General features: G+C 34.8%; 1 protein-coding gene across 4 annotated transcripts; it reads right to left on the bottom strand.

Moving 5' to 3' along the window:
* Positions 1-1,114: 1,114 nt before the first annotated feature.
* Positions 1,115-20,349, bottom strand: LOC123536478 (protein pitchfork-like). Of its 4 annotated transcripts, XM_053528052.1 has the most exons (9): positions 20,190-20,349; positions 10,472-10,555; positions 9,543-9,626; positions 7,975-8,120; positions 5,894-5,992; positions 4,854-4,943; positions 3,530-3,666; positions 2,825-2,951; positions 1,115-1,281 (listed from the first exon to the last, which is right to left on the bottom strand). In XM_053528052.1, exons 1-9 carry the CDS (start codon positions 20,194-20,196, stop codon positions 1,213-1,215), a joined length of 843 nt encoding a protein of 280 aa, XP_053384027.1. In that variant the 5' UTR covers positions 20,197-20,349; the 3' UTR covers positions 1,115-1,212. The 4 variants fall into 4 exon arrangements, with proteins under 4 accessions (XP_053384027.1, XP_053384028.1, XP_045175615.1 ...); XM_053528053.1 differs by lacking the exon at positions 4,854-4,943 and having other exon boundaries at positions 20,190-20,348; XM_045319680.2 differs by lacking the exons at positions 9,543-9,626; positions 10,472-10,555 and having other exon boundaries at positions 20,190-20,347.
* Positions 20,350-23,504: the final 3,155 nt, after the last annotated feature.

Genomic DNA, 23,504 nt, shown 5'->3' with positions numbered 1-23,504 from the left:
TTAGGCCCCATAATAAGTTTCTTGACATATTAAGCTATCTAGTTCACAAATATGAAATGGCTAGAATCATTCTGGATCATAAACAATAACATAAAGCAAAATTTATTCAAATATTTATTCTGTTCAATACAGTAACATGCTTATATTTTATGTAACATGAAAGTCTAGGTTCTGAAATCAATGCATTTTTCTGAATATAAAAGCTTAACACTATATCTAACAGAAATTGTCGCAACTGCCTGAACTTCAGGCAATGTTGCAATTCTCAATCTACTAGATTAATGTTGTAGATCCATAATAGGTCTGGCAAATTCATATTCTCCACATATGACATTCTTCCTACGGTTCTGAAGTTATCATTTGATAAAAAAATGTGTCCAACTTAACACTTCTTTTTTTACCCTAGAAAATTCATTTTAAAACAGTAATATCAAATACTCAGCACAAAAAAGACAATAAACAACTGTTACATTATGGGAGACAACCCGTGTATGTTTAAATATGTAAATTGCATGAGTTACTGATATTGACCCTTATATCACTATATGCAAGTCTGAACTGCTCAACTTGTTAACAACAAAACAAATATCATGAATGATTATATAAAATATTGTTTAAAATTAACACTAGTTTAAACCTCCAACATGGAAAAGACTATAAGAAGTCATAACGGTAAATACATTTTTGAGGATTAAAATATAACTTAATTTTAACTTCAAGTTATCACTTGATCTATACCCTATTAATTTATATTATCTAGTAAGTCTATCAACACAGACAGTCATTTTGTCATATTTTATACATGACTGAAAGTCCATTATCCTTCTTCCTTCTGATAAAGTTACCAAGAATAACTATAATTCAAAAATTATGTACACTGGGCAGACATTTTCACTGTAAGTGAGGGAAAAGTTTATTGATCGCGGCCTGGAGGCCGCGATCATATGGAATAGGTGAAGTATATGCGTGCTGGGGAAAATATTTCATGATGGACCTGTGAATTATTTACTTATGGGTGTTGGACTGCCTGGCAGTGTACAATAACACTGACCTAACACAGAGATAAACTCCATAGCTTTATCACAGGAATTACAAACATTAACAAAATAAAACATAACAAGTATTCATGTTGTATTCTTAAGGGTATGCACAAGTACAATTCTTTTAAAAAATATTTCTAACAAAATAAGGATATATAAAACATATCACAGTTTATTCATAGTACAACTTCATATATGCTAATTTTCTATTGTATTTCTTCTCCTCTTTTGTACTGTACAGCTGGAAAATAAAATAAAAAATAATCATATTTTAAAAAGCCCGAGAAAGCTTGATATGGTTTAGTGGAATGTTATGCAGGATAATTATTGCATTTAAGTTATATCCAGAAAGCGAAGATTGCAAAAAAAACTTTAAGTACAAAAGGGGCATACTTTTGTCAAAAATACAATTAGAGTTTTGGGGTTTGTAACCACACATGCAGATGATGATTATTAAGAAATATTTTTAATTTCAAGTCATTATCTTTTAAAGTACCAAAGATATGTCTATAAACAAAGCTTCCGAAAAAATTTAACATGAAAATAATTCCAAGTATAACAACTTTGTGACCTTGACCTTTGGTATAATGGGCCCTGCATATACTGTTTATGCTGGACAATGTTTATGTGAATTTACAGTAAGATATAAGCAACAGTAACAAAGATATGACAGAAAAACAAAGGTTGCCGAAAAAATTTTAACCTTAAAAATAACCTAAGTATAACACCTTGGTTACCTTGACCTTGGGTATAATGGGCTCAGCCCCTATACATACTTTGTTTGTATACTGGACAATGTTTATGTGAAGTTACAGTAAGATATAAGCAATAGTAACAAAGATATGACAGAAAAACAAAGGTTGCCGAAAAAATTTTAACCTTAAAAATAACCTAAGTATAACACCTTGGTGACCTTGACCTTGGGTATAATGGGCTCAGCCCCTATACATACTTTGTTTGTATACTGGACAATGTTTATGTGAAGTTACAGTAAGATATAAGCAATAGTAACAAAGATATGACAGAAAAACAAAGGTTGCCGAAAAACTTTAACCAAGAAAGGTCACGCCGACGCCGGGGCGAGTAGAATAGCCCCCCTATTCTCTGAATAGTGGAGCTAAAAATCAGTTTGGAAACCAGTCTCAAAACTCTAGCAATTGACTGGCTGCTTTAAAACAAACCTTTTGATGTTACCAATTGCAAAGCATCTTTCTGAGATAATTTTTGTAACCATGGAAACTGATTACAAAATTTGAGACGTAGTTACTTCAGATTACAAAAGCTTGTCTTGAGACTGGTCTCAAACACCAGATCAGCTTTATAACTTAAAACCAAGGCAACTGTAATGCATAAATAAATATTTTCTTAGAGTTCTCAAGTCAAGGTTTGTAACTCACATATCATTTGTACTCCTTGCAAGTGCTTAGTTTAATATAACTGATTTTCAGCACTGAGTTTTTTGGTAATGGCACTGACCCCCTTTTATTTAGTTGTGACCTTTGAGCTAGGGGTTTCGGCTGTGCATGTGACATGTTGTTGTCTTGTTAGTGTGGTTGTTTGTGCCAAGTTACTTTAAAATCTGAATGAACAAGTAAATTATTGGCCTGACACAATTTTATACACACACATTCATGCTCGGACATGCACACATGGATGGGGATAACATTATAAGCCCAATCCCACCACCTATTTCAATGACAGCAGCTTACAAAAGAAATGGCTTTTGTAAATTCTCAATTTTGTTTCAAAAGAGAAATGTAGCATAAAAACTTCTGCAATTTTACCTTTTCTGTGTTTTGGTCAATAATACTGCGGACCTGTATAGTGGGCATCATGATTGGGGTTCCACCAAACGACTGATGCCACTGTACCTGTCGATTTCTTCTTATATCATGTTCATACACTCCAGGTCTGCAAAGTATTGAATACAATATTATATAACATAGGTACAACAATGCATGACAGTCTAGTGAAAGGTTTGTATCTGTTTGCGGGTATCAAATTTTGCAACAAGTAGCAAAATAAACATTGCACAAAAAATAACAAAATCATATTTTTTTACTTTCACAAGTTTAAAACTGCCCTTTTTTCATTTCCAATGCTTCAGACTATCAAATATAATGATACTGATAGTGCAGCAAAGAATCTTTTAGCACCAAAAAGCATGCAATCCTTTACCCTTACCCTGCAAAATTTCTATAATGAACTTGTCCCTCTTTCAATTTCAACAGTACCATTTACTGTAAAAAGGGGTGTCTACCAAAACGATACTGACAGAATGGCGAACAGTGCAGATCATGATCTACACTGGTTGCAAAGGCAGAATCCAGCATGGTCAGGGTTAAGCTAATATGACAAAACATGGTAACACCATTGTGTATTTTCAATAGGAAATGGATTATGTTTGCAATACATGTATATAGGTTCAGCAAATGATATGTGACAGTTTTGTTATTGTTGATAATTACGTTCTCATGCACAATACATACCCAGGTAATACTTCATTTATATCTCTTCTGTATACTGGAAACCTGTCGGCTCCGACCAGGAAAGGCTTGTTTGACCTATCAAACTCACGGAGATCTGTACATGTTGTCTGATATGCCGTTGGACTAGGAGTTTGGAACTGTATAAAAAGGGATTTTATTCCATGACAATTAACTGAAATCAGTAAGTCTGTATGCTTCATGTCTCTTAATTTGCATAAAACGTCATTTTCTAAAACGTTAAAGCTTACATTTATAACAGTATCTAATGCAAAGTACACTATGGCTTTTTTCTTATTTAGTGTGTTCCTTTTTGTATCCAGATTTCAGCCAGCTTCATGATACAATAGGAGTACCTTTAAAACATGCAAACTATATTTCTGTCAAAATCTGTATAATATTATAATGCTCTTTACATGACATTTTCAAATCAATAAAAAATATTTTTCAGCAATATCTATATAACATAGAAACTAGTGCAAAACCAATTGTCCACTCAGTTCAACAGCATTTGCTCAAATCTGTGCAACCTAGATTCCATATAGAATATAATTGTGCACAATATACTTAAACACTGCAGCAAGTTTTGCTAAATAATATTGTATTCTGTAAAACATTTTACTGCATACATATTTTTTCTGTTATTGTGTATAAAGAGACATGTCTGTTTGATTGATTGTGTTGTGATAAATCTGAAAGAAAATTCAGACAGGACTGAAAAGAATTTATCTGAAAATATCTTGCATACAGAATCAAAACATTCATGGTTAATATAAAATGATTTCATTGGAGAGTATTTTCGAGAAGTTTGTTTTGGTGAAATTCCTACACTTCCTTATAATTTTTTTTTAAAAGTTTGATTTTATCTGACTAACACAATTTAGATAGATCATTTTCCAGTTTTAGTGGCGAAGGAAGATCCCCGGCAGGACCCCTCAAGATGTTATTTCAGATACTGACGAGAACATAAAACTACCTGCAGTCCACCTGGACAGCTTCCTCATATGAACCTGCGGAGGTGAGTGGCAAGTGATTCAAGATCAGAAACCACCACTTGGCCATGGAGGCCCTTTCTTAAAATCACATTGTTGGACAGCCATGGGGACTTTACTTCACTACTCTAAATGTGATAACATGTAATGTAATAACACATCTGTGACTATCCAAAATTGCATAATCAAATCAAATTACTAATATATTTATCTAAATATGCAAAAAGAGAGTACTTCAGAGAGAAAGTAGCTGTCCCAAATGGTATTTATAACATTTTGCAAGTGCCATTCAAAGCCAAATAGTGTGCCTTTCATTTTAGTGCTACTATAGGTACCATTAAGGCAGTGCTTTGTCTTTGTAAAGCATTGATCTTTGTATCAGAGTCCATTAAGTCAAGCTTTGTACTCATTAGTGATAATGGTTCCTGGAAGAAAATACCAGCTTGATTAACATAATTTTATAGTTTCTTTGTATTACATGTGTATACATTATGTATCCTAAATACTTAGGTCAGAAAGAACACTCTAGATTTCAATTACAGTTGAACCCTCATGGTTTACATCAGAATGACAGAAGTGAAATTTTGAGCTGTGTTTATACTTTTGTATCAAAGTTTTTTGTCTAATAGCAGCAACTCACAGCAAACTTAATATTTTCTAAGCAATGTCATAGTGTAATCTCCATTCTGGAAATCAATCAATTTCATGTTACAACTAACAGCCTTCTAGCTTAACAGCCAGTCTACTAGTTAATTTCTAACAAAACAGAATCTAATCACTGTAAAATCATTTAATTCTACGAGCATGAAATTATGTGGTTTTGGTCAAAACAGCAATTTCGTGGGGATATGATTTGTGGACTTCAACTTTTGAACATAAAATGAACGGGAATTTTACTTGTTAGTTACGATTGAATTTTGTGGATTGACTCAACCATGAAATCCATGAAAATTATTCCCCCATGAATATTAACGATTTCACAGTACTATGTTTCTTTCCAAATAACAAATTAAAAGGTTCTTATTTACTGTCTAAACACAATGAAAACACATTGTTGAATATGGAATTGTTCTTTTGAATGATGATATGAGCCGTGCCATGAGAAAATCAACATAGTGGGTTTGCGACCAGCATGGATCCAGACCAGCCTGCGCATCCGCGCAGTCTGGTCAGGATCCATGCTGTTCGCTTTCAAAGCCTATTGCAATTAGAGAAACTGTTAGCGAACAGCATGGATCCTGACCAGACTGTGCGGATGCGCAGGCTGGTCTGGATCCATGCTGGTTGCAAACCCACTATGTTGGCTTTCCCATGGCACGGCTCAATTATTATCCTGACAGAGATCTGATGTAAAATACAGCAACATTCAACTCACGATATTGTCTTTTGGAAGTCTTGGACCTGTTCTAGCTCCCAACGTGTAACCTTTTGTAGAGTTGATCTTATGTTCTATATCATACCAGAAGTTTGTTTTCTGAAACAAAAACATATATTACCAAGAAATGTGACAAGCACAGAAGCTGGGATTTCATATGCAAACACCTACTTGTAGAATACGTCAACTTTGCTGCCACTGCTTTATAATTGTTTGCATTATCAGTCTCAGAATATAAACTTCTTACATTGATATACACTTTATTTGACACCCAAATATAGAAACATCCTCAAAAAATTACTACACATACCTTTAAAAGATAGTTGTTCCCTGGCAGAACATTATTACATGTACCTTTAAAAGATAGTTGTTCCTTGGCAGAACATTACTAGATGTACTTTTAAAAGATAGTTGTTCCTTAGCAGAAAATTACTAAATGTATTCTTAAAAGATAGTTGTTCCTTGGCAGAACATTACTAGATGTACTTTTAAAAGATAGTTCTTCCTTAGCAGAAAATTACTAAATGTACTTTTAAAAGATAGTTGTTCCTTGGCAGAACATTACTACATGTACTTTTAAAAGATAGTTGTTCCTTAGCAGAAAATTACTAAATGTACCTTTAAAAGATAGTTGTTCCTTGGCAGAACATTACTACATGTACCTTTAAAAGATAGTTGTTCCTTAGCAGAAAATTACTAAATGTACTTTTAAAAGACAGTTGTTCCTTAGCAGAAAATTACTAAATGTACTTTTAAAAGATAGTCGTTCCTTGGCAGAACATTACTACATGTACCTTTAAAAGATAGTTTTCCTTAGCAGAACATTACTACATATACATGTACCTTTAAAAGATAGTTGTTCCTTGGCAGAAAATTACTACATGTGCCTTTAAAAGACAGTTGTTCCTCTGCAGAACATTACTACATATACCTTTAAAAGATAGTTGTTCCTTAGCAGAAAATTACTACATGTACCTTTAAAAGATAGTTGTTCCTCGGCAGAACATTACTACATGTACCTTTAAAAGATAGTTGTTCCTCGGCAGAACATTACTAAATGTACCTTTAAAAGATAGTTGTTACAAGTACAAGACAGCATTTCATCACCAGAGGACTTGGTGTCATATATATTACCAAAATATAAATAATCTTTTTCTTTGAGCTACTTTGCAGAATGGTCTCTGATTCATGATTATTCAAAACTTTCAGCTATTCTGTTAAATTTCAAAAATGAAAAATTGAAGACAGTTAACTTGCTGAATTGAAAAATCTAGACCAGTAAAAAACTTTCATATAATATTATGAATGCCTATGGTCAAGTAACAAAAAAACATTCTTATAATATTGAAAATCCTCTATGATGGTTTCAGTGAGTCTTTTCACAACTAGAAATTTACTTACTAGATCTACTATCACCATATTCTTATATAAGATAAATGTGTATAAGGCTGCAAACTATTCAAAATCTGAGAAATTTGCCCTAATGTGTCAGACTTTTTAGAAGCTGACTTAGTCTTGGGGATTTATCACAAAGTTTGAAAGTGTTTCACATAATAACATTTCTACTAAAGTAATTAATATACAAAAAAAATACAGTTAAAACATCATTCTCTGCTTTCTATTTACAGAAAGTATTTCAGGATCAGCATATAGTCCAAACTTATGGACACTTAAGGCAGCCCATCCCAAACCATTTCCCGCAAAAATTTTAAATGTCGGCCAATGTCGTTTATTATCAGACTCTCTGGTAATTTCCGGATATTAACAATTTTTTTCGAAAAGTTTGAAAAAGATAATTAAATTTGTGTTTGATACATAATTTAAGATTTAACATTTGAATGCGAACTAATCACAATAAACATGTAATTTTTGTTGAAAAATAAAAAATGTAAGCGTTTTTCAAGACCTTGAAACTTTTACGAAATACCGAAGTTGTCAACAAAAATGTAGTTTCATGATATGAAAGGACGGTTTTCAAAGAAAGTCAGAAAAAAATGGCAAGTAAAAGCAACTTTGGATCACCAGTAGTGTGTTGTACCTTAAACAATCAGAACTACCTTAAAACATTATCACAAAGTTACCTCCTCATTCTCATAGCACCCAGGCCCTCTGTGTGGGGCTCCTCTCAATGGACAGATCTCGTTCCCAAATCTGTTCTGGGGCATTTTAGTAGGGAACAACTCCCTATCCAAAGTAGTCATGAATGACACTTTTGGTCCCTTCTCCACTGAAATATGTCATATTGAAATTTAAATACATTTGTTTTTGCATAAACATTTGATTACATTTTAAAAAAACTAATACAATAATTGAAATACAAGCAACACATTACAAACTTCACACTGATTTTAAAAAAGCAACATTTAACTAGACTAATTAAAGAAAACAAAACACAATGTTAAGTAAGTATTTAAGCCAAATTTCTAACATGAAATCACTTACTAATTCATCTACAGGCTAAACAATAAAAGATCTATGACTAGACTTAGATATTTGTGAACTGTCAGGTAAAAGGTACTGTAGACTTCTTTGCCAAATCTGAATCTATAATCTTTTCTCTTTATCTTATTACACCCAAGTTATTTTTACTCATTTAAACCAATAAAAATGAAATAAAAGATTGATAACAAGATACACCAAGCCGTATGTAGCTTATTCACTTTTGAGCATCAATACATGAGATTTTGTGTGTGAATAAGTCCATTTTTCCTTGATGCCTCACAAGACACTGTATGCCAAGTCCTCTTTTTACTAATATTTGTATGTTCCACAATAATCCTTTAATGCTTAAATCACTTTTAAAATGTGCTTTTCCATTTAATGCAGAAGTAACAAGAGCTGTCCGTAACACAGCCAATGCTCGACTATGCGAATTATTGTCCCAGAAGCAGGAATATTACCCTAAATGTTAAAATATATTTAGAGTTTCAATCCAGTATCTGCATTACTTTTGGAGAAAGTAACTTTCATTCAAAACTTTAACCAGAAGTTTTTAAGTTCAAAAGGGGACCTAATTTTGCAAAATACATGTCAGAGTTAAGGAACTCGATGCTATGGCCTAGTTTTATAAACCGGAAGAAAAGTGCGAAGTTTCAGTTCAATATTTGCATTAATTTTTGAGATAGTAACTTGCATGCAAAACCTTGACAAGAATTTTCAAAGTCCGAAAGGGGCATCATTTGGCCAAAATAAATGTCAGAATTATGGGACTTGATGCTATCACCTAGTTTTATAACCCCGATGACACAGTCATGAAGTTTCAATTCAATATCTGCATTAGTTTTGGAGATAGTAACTTGCATGTAAAACTTTAACCAGGATTTTCTAAGTCCAAAAGGGGACATAATTTGGTCAAAATAAATGTCAGAAATAGGACCTGACCCAGTGAGATTGGTAACTGACATAGAAAAAGAAAAAATAAGTTTCAAAGCTATATAATGCCTTTAAATGATAGCTATATGTACTTGCATGCAAAACCAAGGTGTGATGCCGTCGCCAGGGTGAGTTACTAAGAATAGCTCGAACTCATTTTTGAATAGTCGAGCTAAGAATGTGTTTATAGAAATATGATCTTCTATATTACACTTTTCTGTCTCTATTTCATAATATATCTTAAAATAAAGAGGACTTGCTGTTGAGTGAAATTTACCTGGTTCTCTTGAAGGTCTAGCTAAGACATTGAATTCTTGTGCAGTGTTAGCAGGATATCTATTAGCTAGAGAAATAGCTTCCACTACAAACACACAACAACACAATTAAATGTTAGTAAAGTAAAAGCAATGATACAAAGAAAACAACAAAGAACTGAAAAGAAATGTATAAACAAGAGCTGTCTCCATAGGATGACACATGCCCCAATGGCACTTTGAATTACTTTTGGAGAAAGTAACTTTCATTCAAAACTTTAACCAGAAGTTTTTAAGTTCAAAAGGGGACCTGATTTTGCAAAATACATGTCAGAGTTATGGGACTCGATGCTATAGTGGCCTAGTTTTATAAACCGGAAGAAAAGTGCGAAGTTTCAGTTCAATATTTGCATTAATTTTTGAGATAGTAACTTGCATGCAAAACCTTGACAAGAATTTTCAAAGTCCGAAAGGGGCATCATTTGGCCAAAATAAATGTCAGAATTATGGGACTTGATGCTATCACCTAGTTTTATAACCCCGATGACACAGTCATGAAGTTTCAATTCAATATCTGCATTAGTTTTGGAGATAGTAACTTGCATGCAAAACTTTAACCAGGATTTTCTAAGTCCAAAAGGGGACATAATTTGGCCAAAATAAATGTCAGAAATAGGACTTGACCCAGTGAGATTGGTAACTGACATAGAAAAAGAAAAAATAAGTTTCAAAGCTATATAATGCCTTTAAATGATAGCTATACGTACTTGCATGCAAAACCAAGGTGTGATGCCGTCGCCAGGGTGAGTTACTAAGAATAGCTCAAACTCATTTTTGAATAGTCGAGCTAAGAATGTGTTTATAGAAATATGATCTTCTATATTATACTTTTCTGTCTCTATTTCATAATATATCTTAAAATAAAGAGGACTTGCTGTTGAGAGAAATTTACCTGGTTCTCTTGAAGGTCTAGCTAAGACATTGAATTCTTGTGCAGTGTTAGCAGGATATCTATTAGCTAGAGAAATAGCTTCCACTACAAACACACAACAACACCACTAAATGTTAGTAAAGTAAAAGCAATGATACAAAGAAAACAACAAAGAACTGAAAAGAAATGTATAAACAAGAGCTGTCTCCATAGGATGACACATGCCCCCGATGGCACTTTGAATGAATAGTTATGGCCGATGTTTAGGACCTTTGACCTACGGACCTGGGTCTTGCGCGCGACACGTCGTCTTACTGTGGTACACATTCATGCCCAATAATTTTAAAATCCATGCATGAATGACAAAGATATGGACCGGACACGCCCATCAATGCACTATCATGAAATATGACCTTTAACGTCTAAGTGTGACCTTGACCTTTGAGCTACGGACCTGGGTCTTGCGCATGACACGTTGTCTTACTGTGGTACACATTCATGCCAAGTTATTTGAAAATCCATCCATGGATGACAAAGATATGGACCGGACACGAATGCACTATCATAAAAAATGACCTTTAACGTCTAAGTGTGACCTTGACCTTTGAGCTACGGAGCTGGGTCTTGCGCGCGACATGTCGTCTTACTGTGGTACACATTAATGCCAAGTTATTTGAAAATCCATCCATGGATGACAAAGATATGGACCGGACACGAATGCACTATCATGAAAAATGACCTTTAACGTCCAAGTGTCACCTTGACCTTTGAGCTACGGACCTGGGTCTTGTGCGCGACACGTCGTCTTACTGTGGTACACATTCATGCCAAGTTATTTGAAAATCCATTCATGGATGACAAAGATATGGACCGGACACGAAAATTGCGGACAGACTGACAGACCGACAGACGGTTCAAAAACTATATGCCTCCCTTTGGGGGCATAAAAATAAATAAAGGAAACAAAAGCACAAAAAGTCCAAGTTCTGACTTCTTTTTGTTACAATATGACTTCCTTTATAGATGAATAAATATTGCATAACATGTCTACAGCAAAATTTTGTTATTTTACTTCTGAAGACAAAAATAGCATAAATCTGCAGGCCTGCCGCTTTGAGAAAAAGAAAACGAGGGCATAAGCTCATATACTGAATAAGTTTTCGGCTTAAAGCAGCATTATACTGTTAACCTGACAAATATTGTTCAAGGAATGCAAGATAATATTTGTCTGTTTACAATCAGAGTGAAAAAGTAAACTTTATGACAATTAAGCATGGAAAGGAAAGTAAAATTCATTTTCTACCGGTATTTAAAATTTTGGGATAATCATAATTTTTTCAACTATTGCAAAACAAGTGCTTCGCTTCATCAAGACACAAACTAAGCCAAATTTACCTAGCTGTTTTAAACTTTTGAAAGTCTAAAAAATTCAAAATATTTTAAATTTTAATTAGAACTAAGAGATGTGTTATCTTTCTACTCAGATTGTAATAGACTAAAGCAAAATAAACCAGAAGTGTGCATTAATGTGTGGAAACAGTAGTGAATCTGAAATAAAGGGTGCAGATTGTACAACAGTGAAATGATTAACATTCTGAATTTTATTATAAAGAGTCAGTAATAATTACCAAATGAGTCAACTGTAGACAAAATATAAAAGTTCGGTATAATTGCCATTCTTATACCTGTACGTTGATCTTAACTTTGCTATAGACTATAGAAATAAGACAGATCTATTTTGGCATAAACTTATCACATGGTCATAAAAACATGGTACAAACTGACAATAAAACTACTAAAAATATGTACAAAATAATACAAAAAGAGCTATCAGATGGGATAGCTGCAGTGACTATTGATAAGCCCTGTAGGCAAAAGAAAGTCATGGGACCTGTGCATTGCATGTCATATCATCATGGTGAACAAGTGTGTGAAGATTCAACCCATTCTAATATTAGGAGTTACTGAGATACCAGCTTACATAAACTAGATGCCCACGGGCAACATGTCAAGCCCACCAAGCTGTCAAAAGGACTGGGAGTTGCACAGGACAATCTGTCTCATTGAGGCAAACATTTATGCCAAATAAAAACAAAAGGGCCATGATGGCCCTAAATATCGCTCCCCAGAGTTGCTCTGGCCTACTGACCTAGTTTTTGACCCCACATGACCAAGAGTCGAACTTGACCTAAAGATAATCAAGGCAAACATTCTGACTAAATTTCATAAAGATTTGGTTATATCTGTGGCTTCTAGAGTGTTCACAAGCTTTTCCTTTGATTTGACCGGGTGACCTAGTTTTTGATCCCACATGACCCAGATTCAAACTTGACCTAGAAATGATTAAGACAAACATTCTGACCAAGTTTCACAAAGATTGAGTTACAACTGTGGCCGCTAAAGTGTTCAAAAGCTTTTCCTTTGGTTTGACCAGGTGACCTAGTTTTTGACCCCACATGACCAAGATTCAAACTTGACCTAGAAATCATCAAGACAAACTTTCTGACTAAGTTTCATAAATATTGGGTCACAACTGTGGCCTCTAGAGTGTTCACAAGCTTTTCCTTTGATTTGACCTTATGACCTAGTTTTTGACCCAACATGACCCAGTTTCAAACCAGACCTAGAGATCATCATGAATAACATTCTGACCAAGTTTCATAAAGATTGGGTCACAAATGTGGTCTCTAGAGTGTTCACAAGCTTTTCCATTGATCTGACCTACTTGCCTAGTTTTTGACCCAACATGACCCAGATTCAAACTGGACCTAGAGATCATCAAGGCAAACATTCTGACCAAGTTTCATAAAGATTGGGTCACAAACGCAGTCTTTACAGTGTTCAAAATCTTTTCCTTTAATTTGACCTTATGACCTAGTTTTTAACCCCACATGACCCTGTTTCGAACTTGACCTAGAAATAAATAAGATTAACATTCTGACCAGGTTTCATAAAGATTGGTTTACAAATGTGGTTTCTAGAGTGTTCACAAGCTGTTTCTTTGATCTGACCTACTGACCTAGTTTTCGACCCCACATGACCCAGTTTCAATCTTGGCCTAGAGATCATCAAGAATAATATTCTGACCAAGTTTCATAAAGACTGGGTCACAAATGTGGTCTCTAGAGTGTTCACAAGCTTTTCCTTTGATCTGACCTACTGACCTAGTTTTTGAAACCACATGACCCAGTTTCAATCTTGACCTAGAAATTATCAAGACTAACATTCTGACCAAGTTTCATAAAGATTGGGTCACAAATGTGGTCTCTAGAGTGTTCACAAGCTTTTCCTTTGATCTAATCTACTGACCTAGTTTTTGACCAAACATGACCCAGTTTCAAAGTACACCTAGAGATCATCAAGACAAACATTCTGACCAAGATTCATAAAGATTGGGTCAAAAATGTGGTCTTTAAAGTGTTCACAAGCTTTTCCTTTGATCTAGCCTACTGACCTTCTTTTTGATCCCACATGACCCAGTTTCAAATTTGAACTAGAAATCATCAAGACTAACATTCTGACCAAGTTTCATAAATATTGGGTCACAAATGTGGTCTCTAGAGTGTTCACAAGCTTTTCTTTTGATCTGACCTACTGACCTAGTTTTTGACCCCACATGACCAAGTTTCAAACATGACCTAGAAATCACCAAGACAAACATTCTGACCAAGTTTCATAAAGATTGGGTCAAAAATGTGGTCTCTAGAGTGTTCACAAGTTTTTCCTTTGATCTGACCTACTGACCTAGTTTTTGACCCACATGACCCAGTTTCAAACTTGATCTAGAGATCATCAAGACTAACATTCTGACCAAGTTTCATAAAGATTGGGTCATAAATGTGGCCTCTAGAGTGTTCACAAGGCAAATGCTGCCGGACGCCGCACGACGCCTGACAATGACCAGTCACAATAGCTCACCTTGAGCACTAAGTGCTCTGGTGAGCTAAAAATGATTGCAAAAAGTTACAATATAAGTTATTATAGTAACAACAAAGGGAAGTAAATCTTAAAACAAGAGCTGTCAGTGGACAGCGCGCTCAACTATTCTCAGTGCTTGATAGTATAAGCTATGAGTAAATCTTTAACATTACAATAAGCATATTCTAAGTCGAAAAGGGGCCATAATTCAGTCAAAATGCTTGATAGAGTTATCTCCTCCTTTTTTCAGACTGGGGTCATGATGGTAAACAAGTATGCAAAATATCAAAGCAATATCTCAATGGACTTTGAAAATATTTGGAGTGGTACGCAAACTTTAACATTACAATGAGCATATTCTAAGTCGAAAAGGGGCCATAATTCAGTCAAAATGCTTGAAAGAGTTGCCTCCTCCTTTTTACAGACTGGGGTCATGATGGTAAACAAGTATGCAAAATATCAAAGCAATATCTCAATGGACTTTGAAAATATTTGGGGTGGTATGCAAACTTTAACATTTGTGTGACGCTCATGCCGATGCCAAGGTGAGTAAGATAGCTCCCCTATTCTTCGAATAGTCAAGCTAAAAAATCAAAGTCCACAAAAAAATCCTTACCAGTAGAGATAGGTTAAAATACACCTCAAAATCTGATGTAACATGCATGTTGTACTACAGAAAAGTGGTCTTGACTTTTCCCTACTACCAGTAATAAAAAAGTTACAATATAAGCTATTTATAGTAGAAGTAATTCTAGGTTCTTGCGCATGACACTCTGTCTCATGACGGTGAACAATTGTGCCAAGTTACATCAAAATCCTTCCATGCATGAAAAAGAAATGCTCCGGACAGTCATTCTTGTATCTGACCTTTGACCTCTGAGTGTGATCTTGACCTTAGACCTAGGGACCTGGTTCTTGCGCATGACACTCCGTCTCATGGTGGTGAGCATTTGCGCCAAGTTACATCAAAATCCCTCCATGCATGAAGAAGAAATGCTCCGGACAAAAAACTTTGACCTCTAAGTGTGACCTTGACCTTTGAGATAGGAACCTGGGCTTTGCGCATGACACTCCATCTCACTGAGGTTAACATTCATGCCAAATATAAACAAGATTGCTCCATGCATGTCAAAGTTATGGTCCAGACAAACAAATCCGGACAGATGGACGGACGGAAGCACATACACCTAACAGCCATTTGGACAACTATGTCTTCGCTTCTGCAAGCATGCTTGACAAAAATGACCAAAAATTGCTTAAGTCTGAAAAGGGGCATAACTAAAAAAAAGCCAGATAGAGTTATGAAACTTGTGCCTCACATGTCTGATCATTGCAGTAAAGATACATGTGAAATTTCAACCGATTCCCACAAGTGGTTACTAAGGTAACAGCTTACATATAAACAAGAGCTATCACAGGAGACAGCGCACTCAACTATTCGATGCTCAAAACATTTACTAAGAATAAAAGGGACATATTTCATGGAAATGTTTGCAAAGGTAATGCACCATGGCATTGTGTCATATCATGTGGCTAATTATGCGGAGCATCAATTTGAAGTTTGAATCAAGTAAGTGAGATACAGCAGAAATGCATCAAAACTTGAACCTGAAATTCTAGTAAAGAGGGGGCATAACTCATAGTAATTTGGTGCCAGCATCATGAACATTGTGTCATACGGTATATGATGTGGGCGATCATGTGGAACAACCGTTTTAAGTTTGAATAAAATCTATTTAGTAACAACAGAGATAGAGTGAAAAAGCATCAAAATTAAACTGAAATTCTAAGTAAAAAGGGGACACAAGTCACTAAATATTTATGCTAGAATTATGGACTTTGTGTCATATGATGAGGATGATGATGTGGAAGAACTATTTTAAGTTTTAATCAAATTCATTAAGTAATAACAAAAAGTAAAAGTGCACCAACATTAACCCAAAATTCTAAGTAAAAGGGTGCATAATTCATAAAATATTGGTGCCAGAGTTATGATGTGCTATGACTATTTAAAGTTTTAATCAAATCCGTTTGGTAATAACAGATATAGAGTGAAAGTGCATCAAAACTTTAACCTGAAATTTTATGTAAAAAGGGGGCATAATTCATGAAATATTGGTGCCAGAGTTATGACTCTTGTGTCATATGATGTAGGTAATGATGTGGAACAACCATTTTAAGATTGAATCAAATCTCTTCTGTAAAAACAGAGATATAATGAAAATGCATCAAAATTAAAATGAAATGCTAAGTAAAAAGGGAGCAAAATTCATGAAAAATTGATGCCAGAGTTATGGACCTTGTGTCATATGATGTGGGTGATGGTGTGGAACAACCATTTTAAGTTTAAATCCATTTAGTAATAACTAAGATAGAATTATAGTGCACCAACACTTTAACCTGTAATTCTATGTAAAAAGGGGGGGATAATTCATAAATTGTTGGTGCAAAAGTTATGGTCTTTGTGCCAGATGATGTGGGTGATGATGAGGAATAAATATTTCAAGTTTGAAGCAAATCAAGTAATTAACGGGGTACAGAGATAAAGAGAAACAAGAACTGTCTCCGTAGGATGACACATGCCCCCGATGGCACTTTGAATGAATAGTTATGGCCGATGTTAGAGTTTAGGACCTTTGACCTACGGAGCTGGGTCTTGCGCGCGACACATCATCTTACTGTGCCACACATTCATGCATAGTTATTTTAAAATCCATGCATGAATGACAAAGATATGGACCGGACATGCCCATCAATGCACTATCATGAAAAATGAACTTTAACGTCTAAGTGTGACCTTGACCTTTGAGCTACGGACCTGGGTCTTGCGTGTGACACGTCGTCTTACTGTGGTACACATTCATGCCAAGTTATTTGAAAATCCATCCATCGATGACAAAGATATGGACCGGACACACCCATCAATGCACTATCCTTTAACATCTAAGTGTGACCTTGACCTTTAAGCTACGAACCTGGGTCTTGCGCAGGACACGTCGTCTTACTGTGGTACACATTTATGCCAAGTTATTTGAAAATCCATCCATCGATGACAAAGATATGGACCGGACAGGCCCATCAATGCACTATCCTTTAACGTCTAAGTGTGACCTTGACCTTTGAGCTACGGACCTGGGTCTTGCGCACTGCATGTCGTCTTACTGTGGTACACATTCATGCCAAGTTATTTGAAAATCCATCCATCAATGACAAAGATATGGACCGGACACGCCCATCAATGCACTATCCTTTGACGTCCAAGTGTGACCTTGACCTTTGAGCTACGGACCTGGGTCTTGCGCACTGCACGTCGTCTTACTGTGGTACACATTCATGCCATGTTATTTGAAAATCCATCCATCGATGACAAAGATATGGACCGGACACGAAAATTGCGGACAGACCGACAGACTGACAGACCGACAGACGGTTCAAAAACTATATGCCTCCCTTCGGGGGCATAAAAAGAAAAGAACATCAAAACTTGAACCAAGGTGAAGACGCGAAAGGACGCCAACGCCAGGGAGAGTAGGATAGCTAAAATTTCCATATACTTTGTATAGTCAAGCTAAAAATTGTTGAATTGAAAAAAGGGGCATAACTTTGTAAATATGCATAAAAAAGGTTATGAACTTTTCACACTGCATGTCAGATCATCACAGTGAACAAGTGTGTGAAGTTTCAATTCATGCCAATAAGTCGTTACTGAGATACCAGGTCACATACATAACTTATTATATAACGAAATTGGGACACAGATGTAGACACAGATGACCTGATGAGTGCAATAGCTCTACCTATTCTTCAAAAAGTTGAGTGAAATTACTTAAGAAGGAGAGAAAAGAAAATTTTACTTTTCATAAAATTCAACTGTTACAGATGTCACTATGTCTTGAAATGCTTTAATTTCTTAGATACTCTTATACAGCAAATAGAAAATTACAATGTGAAAATATGTTGAAAGCAAAACAAATCAATCTATGATTGACATTAAGTTTTAAAGTATAACCACATACCTTACAACCTTAACCTTTACCCTGCTAAATTTCTAAAAAGGACTGGTCCATCATTCAATTTGGGCAATACCATTTATTACATGAAGGGGTGTTTGCTGAAAATTTACTGACTGAATAGCGAACATTGCAGACCATGATTAGACTGCATGGATGTGCAGGTTGATCTAAAGTTGGTCTGCACTGGTCACAAACGCAGAAATATTTGCCGCCAGCTGCAAAGGCCAAAGGTTAAAAAATACCACCAAAATGCCTAAAAGTTGTTAATAAAAATGTTTGTCTAATCTAAAGTTCCCTGATTTCAGAATTATTTGAATAACAATATAAAAACAACATAAATCCACGAGACAATATTCTGGTACCTTGTTTATTTTCATTTCCTGGCAGAACACTTAGGTGTTCACCTGATTCTGCCATGAGTAATAAAATCCCTTCATCTTTTGGAAAGCAGTAAAATAAAAATATCTTATTATCAAAATAACATTCATTTACATTGTTCCAAAGAAGAGTGATTTATTGTGCTTTTTTACTTAAAACACTGCCAATTCACAACTATGTTCATGAAATAATATTACATTCTAAATTCAGAAGCAGTCATATTATGTGAGCTAAAATTTGTATTCTGTTCACTTTAAAAATGAAGAAAACCAGTGCCATAAAGTTGATTTATTTAGATTTTGTTTACAATTTAGTAAAGGAATTTGCAAAATTGAAATAAATAACAGGTGGGAAACAAACTATGTAACAACTTTGACTATACAAGCAGTGTTTCCCACATGATAAATACCCTAAACTTACAAACCATAGTTCATACCATCTTCAAACTTCTTTGATTGTACAAAACCAAATATAACTTAGTCATAGTGGCCACCATCAGCTCAACCCTATCAGGAATCAAAACTTCCTCATTCCACATTCATGCATGCAATATTACTCCAACTGCTTTTTTCCCGAGCAGTCTGATTTTGGAATACCCTCCCAAGTGATGTACAGTCCAGCCCCAGCCTTGGTCTATTTGCTAAGCTCCTGGCTATACAGTAACTGTACCCCATATTTCAGTTTGTTTTTGTTTTGTTTTCAGCCACAGTGCTGCATTTTTATTTGTTTAATCTTGCACTATGGGAGATCTTTCGCACACTTTTATAACAACTGTCATGTGACATGTGCCTCCACTATATAATCATTAATGATAGTGCGGAGCAGGGAGAAGGTGGAAGTTGCAAAGGGTGGAGGATCTTGGAAGTTGGAATCCTCCCATTTGTTTGCTACATGAAATGAAGCTGGGGGTTCAGACCACTATATCTCGGTGAAATTCCTACCCCCAGCACTCACATAGTCAGATTTAGGTTGTGACTATTTCCGGCATGACTTCCTACTGATGACTGTCAAGATTATAGATTATGCCAGGAATTCAGTAAGAAACTTGAAAATTAAAGGGTATGCTTTTAAAGCATTTATGATGGTAGAAAGTATGAGGCAATACACCAAAAAGTTGGACTTGCATGTGGACAAAACTGGACAGAAAACTTGTTAAGTGGTCAGAAACTGGTTGTACCGGGATAATTTTTATCTCTTTCCAGGTAAGATACACCAATTTAGATATATTTCTCTGGGTCTGACATATCAGGCTCAGAGAAGATATAAAACATAAATAGGAAAAGGCCATAAATGCTGCTATTAGTGTTAAATAATACATGTGTCATGTAGCCTTTATAGATGATGTTAATTGGTTAAACTTTTCTATCCGAAACACGTATTGTTTTGACAAACAACGTTAAATTTCAAGATATCTATCGAAATATTCTTACCTTCCATTGCTACTTATTATGTTGTTAATACAATATTAAAAAAGTGGGTATATATTTCATTTGATGTAAAATCTAGCATCAAATTTGATTTTTCAGCGGGTACAGTATTTACGTGTGTTGCTAGGCAAGCCAAAACCAAGAACCAGCAGCTTATTAGGTTATTAATAAAACCCGGCCCAACCCGGCCCGGCCCAAACCACGGAAATAGCCGATTCCGCTTGTACGGAAACCACCGGAAACTTACGGACGGAAGGCTTATATAATTACGAATGGTGATACCGTCATCTTAATCAAGGCAAATTTATGTGTATTTTATTTCATTATTACAAAAGTAGAAGCAAAGTATTTAATATTGATGATACGTATGTTTGATGAAGTATTGCACTTGACATAAGCAAAGACCTAAAATAACAAGATATTTGAATCACTCTCAATCAAAGAAGTAATACGTTCGGCAGTCGATGTGTCTTTTGTGTACCGGACAGACACGAGAAAGCAGTTTGCAGGATACTTTCAACAGAACTAGACAGGATAGTTAATGGTACGTCGTTATTTCACACCTAACGATGTGACACTAGGTTGTGTAGTACGGCGAAGGGGTCTATACCTTGCACTGGAAGTATTTATAAAATTTGGTTGCCCGACCAAGATAGCGTTTTAGCATATTAAGTATCAATTTAATAAAAATATCTTGCCTTAGGGAACATATGAATATAAACACTCCTATATTAAGGTTGTCAAAGATTTGCATTGATAAGTACACATTTTGCGAAAATTAACTAGAAATGTAAGTTTATGAAATTATTATTATACTCCTTTTGCCTATCTCGGTTGCGCAACTTCGAAGCTATGCGCTTTTTTCATACTTGCCACTTATTTCAGGTTGTTGAAGTATTCAAATTTGAATATAAAACTATAAATTATATCAAAAGCTAAAAAAATAGTCCACTTTTTACATTTTTTCATATTAAAGGGAGGCAATTACAAAATTTCATAAAAGTATCAAAGTAAACATTTCCAGAAGAGGTATAACTCTATGTAATAGGTCTTTGTTCCTTAAATAAAAGGGAACACTGAAAAAAAATATCATAAAATGTTGCTTAAATGATAATCATATGATTTAGCTTTAAACAAACCGGGTGAAGTATGGAGAGATACCGGAAAGTTACAGTAAGTTGTAAAAATGAATGAACTGGAGTATAAAATATGAAAGATCGGTCGCAAAGTTTCGAACCCGGAACTCCCCCAACCCCCCCCACTGAACATCCCCGCTCAGTCTGTTTAAAACAAAAAAATAAAAAGAAAACGGTAAATATTTTATATGGATAAATGAAAGGGTAGTGATAGCAAATGAACTTTCGTGTTTTAACAATTTAGTGCTAACGTTATTTTTGTTTTTAGATTATCTAATTTTTGATTTCTCTTTCTTTTATGTTTGAAATAATACTAGCATATCTTTTTAGCACAGAATTAAAAAAAAAAAAAACGGTCTGGTCGGACTACGAAACTATTTCACCCTATGCTTATTCAACTATTCACACAATGTTAACTTTTTTGTTTTAAAATGAACACTTTAAAGCATGGGATTACAAATGTGTGCAATTGAGATGTCAAATTATTATACCCCACACAATGTCCAATGCAATTTTCTCATTAGTTTAACTGAATAATATATCATATTTACAAGCGTTTTTATATCTCGTGCGCAAAATTCGTTATTTTCAGTTTCTACGCATGTGATATTATACAAAAAGTGACTTTTGGTGAGGTCGATATGAGCCGCGTCATGAGGAAAAACCAAATCCGTGCAGTTGGTCAAGATCCATGCTGTTTGCTAAAGTTTCTCTAATCGCAATAGACAATGGGGTTTTTTTCTCATGGGTGGCTCATATGTGGTTTTCGGCCTGTTTAAAAGCAATATCAACCTCGGGCGAATTTACGTCTTGATATCGCTTTAACAGGTCGATAAATCACATATCGACCACACATAAAAGGCGACAATTTTTTTTACTATTAAATCCAGCCTACTCATAAGTATAAACATTAGATGCAAATGTCTGCAGCCTTAGGTCATCTTTCGTGGTTATTTGTATACGACGTCGCATTATTTTAACGTTTAATAACGTGTGGACGTCACAGCTGGAGGTCAATACGTGTGTTTGGTTCCGCCTTCGAGAAAATACGACTTTTTATCGTTGAACATGTGACTTCGTTTAGAACAATGGAAAGGCCTATAAATTAGTTTTTAAATGATTAAAATAATAATTTCATATCACATGCGCAACAACGCTATTTGTTTTTCTGCGCATGTGATATTACTTTTTCATGTCTCCCTATGAGAGATCGTTACTTTTGTACTGTTTAAAAAGACAAATGCGCTTATTTTTACATAGGATTAAATTACTTATCTTGTGTTCATACATGTGTGAACCCGGCCTATTTTTCTGTTCTGTTTTTGAATGATTTGTTCTACATGCAACATTTTGAAAACAATTTTTCATCAAATATTAAACTGAAACTATCACCATTAGACTGGAAATAAACTAACTGCTAAGAAAATGAGTGCTCTCTTATATGTTCCGTGTTATCGCCGTTTTTTCGAATGTTATGCTGCTGATTTTGTTGAAGTATGCCAATAAATACAGCGATATGTAACCTCAAGCTATACTTATCAAAAGTATTTTTATACAGCAAAGACGCGACAATTTCTAAGGCTTACTAGAAAGCCTTTCCTTAATTCTGTCTTCATTATTTGGAAAGTAATACTTTTTTAATGTTAAATAATCATTTCATTAATTTTTGGGTATTTTTAAATAAATAATGTATTCCTGAGAGGGTGACCCCTCGAAATAACTCTATCCGTGACTAATATTTTTCAATGCGACAATTGTAAGTTATGTAGAGAAAGAGTTATTTATCAAAAATGTAAATGCAAAATAAAATGTTGACAAAAATGGGCATAAAATCCTAAAAGGCCACAACAGGCTAATTCTGACTTTTAAGTTGGTCGGCACTTTGATATGCACAGTCAAAATTTTCCTAGCACCGCAGCATGAAAATGAACCTGGTAGTCATTTTATAATTTTATTTCATTCAAAAACATTTCAGGAACTTTTTCAGAAAATAAAAGATACATACTGAGTGGCGAACGATCAGTAAAATGTTTAATAGGAAGTACTATATTATGTTTTTCATTACGCCGCTTTTGTGTGTAAGTATTCAGGTATACCCGCGTAACAATAAGATCGGAAAGAAATCGAAAATGGCTAACAAAATAAGTAAAATTAAAATGAAATTTATGCTGTTGTAAACTTT

Source organism: Mercenaria mercenaria, chromosome 17 (assembly GCF_021730395.1).
Source record: "Mercenaria mercenaria strain notata chromosome 17, MADL_Memer_1, whole genome shotgun sequence".
NCBI lineage: Eukaryota > Metazoa > Mollusca > Bivalvia > Venerida > Veneridae > Mercenaria > Mercenaria mercenaria.
The sequence above is the reverse complement of the archived record's forward strand: the minus strand, read 5'-3'. Positions and strand labels throughout refer to the sequence as shown.

Excerpts from the sequence above, each read along its gene's own strand:
- LOC123536478 (XM_053528052.1), bottom strand. Across the intron at positions 9,627-10,471 it reads TAGACCTTCAAGAGAACCAG|TGGAAGCTATTTCTCTAGCT; the intron begins GTAAATTTCTCT and ends GTGTGTTTGTAG. Across the intron at positions 3,667-4,853 it reads GACAAAGCACTGCCTTAATG|TTCCAAACTCCTAGTCCAAC; the intron begins GTACCTATAGTA and ends CTTTTTATACAG.